General features: G+C 41.1%; 1 protein-coding gene across 1 annotated transcript; it reads right to left on the bottom strand.

Moving 5' to 3' along the window:
• Nucleotides 1-8,320: 8,320 nt before the first annotated feature.
• On the bottom strand, nt 8,321-8,764 carry LOC138907593 (uncharacterized). The gene has a single exon (XM_070198195.1). The coding sequence runs from the start codon at nt 8,762-8,764 to the stop codon at nt 8,321-8,323; it is 444 nt and encodes a 147-aa protein (XP_070054296.1).
• Between the last annotated feature and the right edge of the window lie 530 nt (nt 8,765-9,294).

The following is a 9,294-nucleotide window of genomic DNA, read 5'->3' as shown; positions in this document are numbered from 1 at the left end:
GAGAAGGTTACCTATTTCTCTAAGCTTAATGACATGATTTAGAGTAGAAAGAAATGAGACAATCCTGAATGTCTTGGTACTTAACAATTTATATGCATGGCCGGCACACACATATAAAGGAAACTCAATTGGACACGGCTTCATAGACTCACTAGGACTCTTGAACCTAGTGCTCTACTACCAAGCTTTGTCACGCCCCGAACCTGGGCCTGGATATAACACGACACTCGGTGCCTGACTACATGTGACCGAGCGAGCCAACTGGCTGGTTGAATCAACATGTGATATCATAACATATTGAATGCAGAAGATAAACTAACATATGCTGATATACTGAAAGTCTAAATGATATAAATTAAAGTGTGGAAGCACTAATACAAGTCTGAAACATATTTGTAGTCAACATTGCTTAACATGAAAAGCTTGTGACTCTGTTTACCTGTTACTCTAGTCTACGAAGCCTCTAATAAAATACTGAAAACGCCAATTGTCTACAAATACTGTAAGACTATAAAGTAATGAAAATGCCCCGAAAGAACTAGGGCTCAGAAATAGATGGTACGAGAATGCCAACGCTCTGAATTGGCAACCTGTAAATCATTACCTACATCGTGAGATGCATGCCCCAGGCAAAAGGACGTCAATACATTTGAATTGCATTGATATGTAAAGCAATTGAAAGAAAGATATATAAATTTTGAAACTGATACTGAGTTAATAACTGAGAATTTATAATTAATAACTGAAATGATAACTGTTGAAACTGAAACTGAAATAATAACAGATAAGTAATAACTGATAACAGATAACTGAAATGAACAAAGAAAGTAAGGACATGAATACTCCCTTTTCTGAATGATGAACAACCTGTTTATCTGAATAAACTACGGCTTCAGGCCCAATATATATGTGCACAAGCTAAGACCTCAGGCCCAAGTATACGTATACATAACTACGGCCTCAGGCCCAAAAATGTGTAAAGCATAAACTATGGCCTCAAGCCCAAATATGCATAAAGCATATAAACTACGACCTCAGGCTCAAGTACAGGTGTTCAACATTCATGGTTTTAAAAACAGGAACTAAGAATCATACTGCAATATCTGATACTGAAATATTAAATCATATTGAGTTACATGATACTGGAATACTGAATAGGACTAGACTGAGATATGTATTCTGGAACTGATTATGAACACAAAAACTTCAATTGTTTATGACATGCTGAGTATTCTAGACTGGAACTCATGGGCATCAAACCCGAGTCTATATTGATTATGCACTGACCTCACAATGTTCAGAATGAAAATCGTGAACGAGTTATGAAGCTAGAGAATAAAAGTTGTGCAACTATTCAAGGAACTAGGCTTAACTATATTTCTGAGGCAATTAGTAATGTCGTAAAAGAAACGTAGTGTAAGGAGAATTATTAACATTCCCAAACATAGAGAGTTAGCCTCACATACCTTGACGCTGGCCATTTTTAAGCGTATCATAATGTTCGTCACCTCTTTCAATGATAATATATGGCAATATATATCAAGAGGAACCAATATTAGCACTAATGCTCATGTTTTAGTCACTTAGGCATTCTATCAAACACCTTCTGGGCGTAAAGCCTCATAGCCCTTAGTAATTGCTCTTTTCTTCACCAAGTTCTCATTCTACTACTTCTATATGACTCTGCAATCCCAAATAGATGTAACTAACACCATTTCTCACCACATAAATGATTATAACAATCTTAAGTCAACAACCCAAAACCCTAGCATAGTGTATATGATTCTCTTTATCAAACTCATCAACTATTCTCCCAAAAACTCATCACTTCATAGCTATAAATGATTAGGAAGTAGAAGCATTACCTTTTTGAAGTTCAATCCTCATGAATTTGTGTTCTAGAGTTTCTTTTCTCAACAATGGTGTCTCGATCGAATATCTAATGATTTGAAGGATTTACCCATATTAATAAGGTGTTCGAGAATTGAAATTAACTTAGAATCGTCGTTAGAACTCACCTTGGATGATGGAGAGACCTTGGGGAAGTTGCCTTTTTTAGAGTTCCCCTTTCTAGAGAAAATGTATGTGTTTGGGTTGTATGGAACGAGGTAGGGTTTAAATAAATGTACGCATCCCAAAAATTGAGGAGAAAATAAAAGTAGCTCGGATAAACATCTTCGGTGCGGGGCATCATCAAAGGCGCCAAAACTACAGTACCTTACACTGTCAGAAGCGCTGAGGTTACTGCCCTGGACAGTGCCTTGCACTGTCAGGAGCGCTTAGGTTAATGCCCTGGACAGTACCTTGCACTGTCATAAGATCTTAGGTTAATGCCTTGGAAAGTTCCTTACACTGTCTATGACTGTCAGTTTTATGGCCGGGATAATGCCTTGCATTGTCTATGGCCGTTAGTTTTTATGGCCTTGGATTGTCTATGGCCGTGAGTTTTCATGGCCTTGCACTGTCTAAGGCTATAAGACGTACATCCCATAAACATAGTCGATTCTATCATATTTTATGCACCTCACTATCGGTCTTGATTCCAAAATAACGGTTTTCACCCATACTCATCCCGATAGGACTTCACATATTAAAAGGTCACATTAATACTTAATTAATGCCTCCACAACTAATTTAGATTTACAGAGTGTTACAGATGTTTATACTAAGAAACTAAATAGATGGTAGCAATAACTTATTTTCGATATTAGAAGGAATTTTTTTTTCGATAATAATATTCCATCTTGGTGGTTTGTTAGTTGAGCCGCAAAGCAATTCTCATTTCATGGACAAGTTGATGAGCAAGTAGTTAAAGTATTTAAACTCATAATAGTTAAATAATAAGTTAGAGAACATGTTAGTGGGTTAAAACCTGTCTTGATTAGAATACTAAGTGTTCCTAGTTTTCTAGATTTTTCACATAATATAATACTTAAATTTAGTAACTCTATCAACTTAGAATATTGCCTAGCATTTGATACTTCTATAGGTGTAAAATACTACAAATAGCATTTTTAGTCCCAAAGTTATTGTTAAATTTTGATTTTGATCCTTTCTATATTTGACTTAGTACATTTAACCTTCTATTACTAATATATGCTATATTTTGACTATTCTTAGAACTACATCACCCTCAAATATTGAGTAATAGTACACACATAATATTACACATCAAAAATTAAGTCGTATAACTCGTGAAGAGTGGCGAGCCAAAAGATTAAAATTACATCATTTCAGTTAAAGTGAAAGTTCAAAATTTCTTATACCCAACTCACCCATGAATAAAGAAAAGATACATTTCATTAATTAGACCTTGAGTGGATTCCATGAACCATGCCAATTCCATTACCATTAGTCATTTCATTTTATAGCCTCAAAATACATACACAATCATAGTTAAAGTGCAAAAAGTGATTCAAATACAACAAGGCTAGTTTGACTTTCCCCAACACCCATATACAACCCACACTATGCCTCCGGAGCCTCTAACAGAAATAAAACAGTACTATGACAGTACCGGAATAAGGCCACGGCATACCTCAAAATACTATATACATGGAACAAGAAATACAGCACCCCGGAATGAAGTGGGGCTCACCAAGTCGGCTGAGGAGAGGGTGTGCTGCTATCACTGATCAATACCACCTGCTATGGAATCACCTACACCCATTAAAGATACAGCGCCCCCGACAAAATTGACATTAGTATATGTCGAATAGTACTAGTACGAAGACAAACACTTATGCAAGGAATTGGAAATACAACATGAATGTGATGAGTCATGGTAACAACAAAAAGGCTTAGATAGCCATAAAAGTCAAAACATATTTATTTAAGAACTTCTAATAATACTTATAAATTTTCAAGTCAGGAATCCTCTACAACTACCTTTACACAGAGCGGTCTTGCCGCCTCACCCCAATGTATGCGGGTGGAGGTACAATCACAATACCAAAAACTCTACACGAAGTGGCCCCGCTGCCTCACCCCAATGTATGCGGGTGGAGGTGTATTCACAATACCACAACTATACACATAGCGGCCACGCTGTCTCACCCCAACATATGCGGGTGGAAGTGTAATCACAATACCGCAGCTCTACACAAAGCGTCCCCGCCGCCTCACCCCAAAGTATGTGGGTGGGGGTGTAACCACAATGCCACAGCTCGAGTTCCCAAAATGATAATGATATGTACAAAAGAGTTCCCTTCTAATCAACAGTTTGGCACCTTTGTTCTTAGCAAGTGTAAATTCATAAAGTTTCATCATATGAGAAATAGGTGTTTGATCACATTGATTTCGTACAAGATCTTCTTCCCAAAGGGGTATAACATGATTAAGTCAAAAATAGAGAATCATTAACACACGAGGGTTCTAACACATTATACCAATTGGGCATCAATTCTACTAGTTTGAATACCCTACAACAATAGCATTTCAAGTTAGACTACATATGATAGAATTTTACAAGGATTCGGGAATTCCGATACTAGAATAAGAGTTTAGCCTTCATACCTCGCTTTGAGCTTACCTTAAATTACTACAATGTTCTGAAAATCCTAAAACTTCAATCTATTTTTGAGACATAACAAAATTGAACACAAATTAGGAAGATATTCATGGTTTCAGCTCATTTGATCATTTTTATTAAACACTAGATTTGCAAATTTGATTACAAGGTTCTACCACAAGATTTCCTTCATTGCACAATCCAATCTTTACCCATTTGAGCTCAACAATCTTCCCACAATCCTTATTGGCACATGCATGTATAAATAATACTCTCACACGTTACCCATCTTCAACCCAAATTCGAAATTGGAGAATTGGGGGAAGAATTCTTACCTTTTAGAAACCCTAGCAAGTTCCTCTTGATGAAATTCCAAGGCTTGATCCAAGTTGAGTAGTGAAATCCTTAGTCCTCTCTTCCCTCTCTCTAGGATAGCTCTCTCCTCTCTCTAAAATATTAGGTAATCCCCCAAAAATGAACCCTTAGGCTAGATAAATGAAACGGGGGTCGGGTTATAAAATTGGAAAAATAAAGCCCCGACACAAATTTGCGGTCCGCAAAATGGACCACACAATTGCCCCCCGGAACTGGGCGATTATACCTCATTCTGCGACCGGTCTACGGTCCACAGACCTATTCTGTGGTCGCATAATGGACCGCAGAACCTTCTTCGAAAATATCTCATGCTGGTTCTGCGATGGGATCTGCAGCCTGCAAAACGGTTATGCGACCGCATAATGGACCGCACAATGGTCCTAAAATTTAGCTCAAGTTTCTACTTCACTCTGCGGCAGGCCTACGGCCCGCAGAGTGATTCTGCGGTGGCAGAATTAACCGCAGAAATACCCTACACTTTCGAAGATTTTCTTCAACTCCCCAACGCACTGTTCAACCCAAAAAGTCTGAGCCGCGGCGAGTAAGCTTGCCGCGCAGAATTTATACAATCATCAATGCATAAGTCTACCCAGACATCATGAAACCCCGGGTTTTAGGTAAAACATTTCATGGGGCCTTACATCCTCCCCCCGCTTAAGATCATTCATCCCCGAATAAGGGTCAAAATTCACCATTAGCACCCAATGTGACTTAGCTGCTATAACACACACCAACAGTTCCAAATTTTTGACTAACTTCCTAAATTTCCAAAATATTTCGCTAGAGTCTCCCCTGTAATTGGGGCCTATCCACCTACCAGAGAATCCCAAAACCAGTCCTAACAACATAATCACAACACAATGATGTAAAACAATAGGGAAACAACACCTTCCATAATGTCATAAACATTACATTACCAAGGAGGAGCAACCTCAACATAAGACGTACAGGGGAAACATAATTTATGGAAAGTTAGCTTTCAACATCTTGGACACAATTACACAGCTATTCAAATAAATTAGGATACTTCTTCTTCATCTCTTCTTCGGACTCCCAGGTTGCCTCTTTGACTTGTTGGTTTCGCCATAACACTTTCACGGAGGCAATCTCTTTATTCCTCAACTTCCGAACTTGCCTATCAAGAATTGTAACTAAAATTTCTTCATAAGTCAGTTCTTCATTAACCTCAATAGTCTCAACTGGAACAATGAGTGTCGGGTCTCAAACTACTTTCTTCAACATAGACACGTGAAATACCGGGTGCACTAATGACATCTCAGGTGGTAGCTCAAGTTTGTACGCCACCTGACCAATCCTCTGAATGATTCTGTACGGTCCGACATACCTCGTACTCAATTTCCCTTTCTTACCAAATCGCATTACACCCTTCATGGGGGAAACCTTCAAGAATACCCAATCATCTTCTTTGAACTCCAAATCCCTACGACGAACATCCGAATAGAACTTTTGACGACTCTACGCAGCTTTCAACCATTCTGTAATGATCTTAACCTTCTCCATAGCATGATGCACGAGGTACGGCCCTATCAATTCTGCTTCCCCAATTTCGAACCACCCAATGGGAGATCTACATCTCCTACCATATAAAGTCTCGAATGGTGCCATCTAGATACTAGCATGATAACTGTTGTTGTAGTCAAATTCTATGAGCGACAAATGATCATCCCAGCTACCCTTAAAGTCAAGAATACAAGCGCGCAACATATCCTCAAGCATCTGAATAGTCCGCTTTGCCTGCCCATCAGTCTGCGAGTGAAAGGTTGTACTAAGATTCACATGAGTACCCAAACCTTGCTGAAACTTCTTCCAACAATTAGCCGTGAACTATGCCCCCCGATCTGAGATAATAGAAACTGGAGTGCCATGCAACCTGACTTTTTCCTTTATATACAATTGAGCATATTTTTCTGCTATGTCGGAAGCCTTAACAGGTAAGAAGTGTGCTGATTTCGTGGGTCGGTCCATAATTACCCAAATTGAGTCAAACTTGCGAGGCGTGCGAGGTAGTCCTACCACAAAGTCCATATTAATCATTTCCCACTTCCATATTGGAATTTCTATGTTGTGTGCCAACCCACCGAGCCTTTGGTGTTCAGCCTTCACTTGGTGACAATTTGGACATCTTGCCACAAAGTCCGCTACATTCCTCTTCACCAACTTTTCTTACAAAGAGGACCGGTGCACCCCAAGGTGACACAGTCCGCCAGATAAAACCTTTCTCTAACAAATCTTTCAATTGTTTCTTTAGCTCTTTCAATTCTGCCGGTGCCATTCTGTAGGGCGGAATAGATATAGGCTGCGTGTCTGGCATCACATCAATTCCAAATTCAATATTCTTGTCTTGTGGGATCCTAGGGAGCTCATCCGAAAAGACCTCCGAAAATTCATTCACCACCAGCACAGACTCAAGTGTAGGTGCCTCAACATCGGTGTCCATAACCCGGACGAAATGGTAGATACATCTTTTGTTAATCATCTCCGTGGCCTTATGGTATGAAATAAACCTACCCTTTGGCACCATATCACCCCTTTCCATTTAATCACTGACTTATTTGGAAATTCAAACCTAACGGTTCTGGTTTGATAGTCAAGCTTGTCAAAACATGAATAAAGCCAGTCCATTCCCATTATTACATCAAAATCGACCATCCCCAATTTAATGTGATCGTCCATGATGTCCTGACCACACACCGTGATAACACAATCCCTATAAACCCGTACGGCCACAATAGACTCGCAAACCGGAGTAGATACAGAGAACGACTCATGGAGTTGTTCTGGTTCTATCCCAAATTCCATAGCAATATAAGGAGTGACATATGACAAAGTGAAACCGGGATCTATAAGACCATACACATCATGAGATTGGATAGTCAATATACCTGTGACAACATCTGGAGAAGCCTCTGAATCTCGACGCCTCCGCATAGCATAAAATCTGCTAGGTCCTCCCGAACTCTATGCGCCACCCTTAGCTACACCATGCCCTGCGGGTGCTGGGGTGCCTCGAACTGGAGGAGGTGTTGTGGATGTAGTAGCTGTAGAGCTAGCTGGCTGTGCCGCACCTCTGCCCATGATCCGGCGGGACGAGTGGAAATCCCTCTGAATGTGACCCCTCACACAGCACACGTAGCATATAGGTAGGTCCACGAAGCACACCGTAAAGTGCATCCTCCCACACTTAGGGCATGGGTGCCTCCGATGCTGCTGGAATCTCCCTCCAGGCCGACCCTGCTGGTGGGGTCCCGTGTTTCCCTGATTGGGCCCGAATGGTGGTGCACTCATCGAAGACTGAGTGAATGCCTGATATGGCCCTGATGACCCTCCCCTAAATGCCGACCTACCACCACCAGAAGAACCACCCAAGTTGCCCGCGGTCCGGGCCTTGTTGTTACCCTCACGCTCCCTTTTATTTTACAATTTACTATCCTCTGTAGCTTGATCAAACGCCACCATCTTCACATAGTTCATATCAGAATTCAAGGCAGTCGTAGCGGCCTCATTAATATCCAAGGGTCTAAGGCCCTGCACAAACCGGCGTACTCTAGCCTCCATAGTGGGCAACATATGAATATCATACTTGGACAGGCCCACGAACTCGATATGGTACTCCCACACATTCATGCTACCATGCTTCAGGCTCTCAAACTCAGCGGCACAGGCCGCCTTAGTCTCGGTAGGTAAGAAATGATCCATAAAGGTATCGGTAAACTCACTCCACCTCGCCAAAGGGCTCCCTTCCTCACGACACTCCTCCCACATCTCAAACCAAGAACAGGACACCTCTTTCAGGCGGTAGGAGGCCAACTCCACTCCCTCTATCTCAGTAGCACGCATAACTCGGAGAGTCTTGTGCATCTCATCAATGAAGCCCTAAAGGTCCTTCTCAGGATCTGTACCTTTGAATACTGGAGGATCCAACTGGAGAAACCTATTCACCCTGGAACTAGAGGAATCCCCTGACTGACTAGAAGAAGTAAGTGCAACATTTAATCTTTGGGCCTGGGAGGCCACTATCTGAGCCAACATTTGTATGGCTCCCCTAAGATCCCTATCAGAAACAGCGGGACCAGAAGCTGGAGGTGGAACTGGAATATTAGTTGGAGGTACTGTTGCACCCCAGTAGGTGTAGGAACTGGTGCAGTCTGAGCAAGAATAGTAGTTTCAGGCGGTGTAGTAAATGGGGGAATATCCTCACCCCATCGGGTGCTCACCCACACCATAAAATATCGAATCAACTACCACTCCTGGGGTGACATTGGCTCCTTGGCCAATTCTTGCCTTCTTCCTAGGCGCCATGTACTGAAAGTTAGAGTAAAGCACGAGTTAAAGGAGGAACAATCTTACAATTAGCTTTATCGCACGATCGACAACATGAAAGAAGGGTA

The sequence above is a fragment of the Nicotiana tomentosiformis genome, chromosome 3 (genome assembly GCF_000390325.3).
Source record: "Nicotiana tomentosiformis chromosome 3, ASM39032v3, whole genome shotgun sequence".
In the NCBI taxonomy this organism is placed as follows: domain Eukaryota; kingdom Viridiplantae; phylum Streptophyta; class Magnoliopsida; order Solanales; family Solanaceae; genus Nicotiana; species Nicotiana tomentosiformis.
Note: the sequence above shows the minus strand (reverse complement) of the source record. Positions and strands in the feature narration are given on the sequence as shown.

Bases quoted from the DNA above. Each gene is read 5' to 3' on its own strand.
- LOC138907593 (XM_070198195.1), bottom strand. From the start codon at position 8,764: ATGCACAAGACTCTCCGAGTTATGCGTGCTACTGAGATAGAGGGAGTG.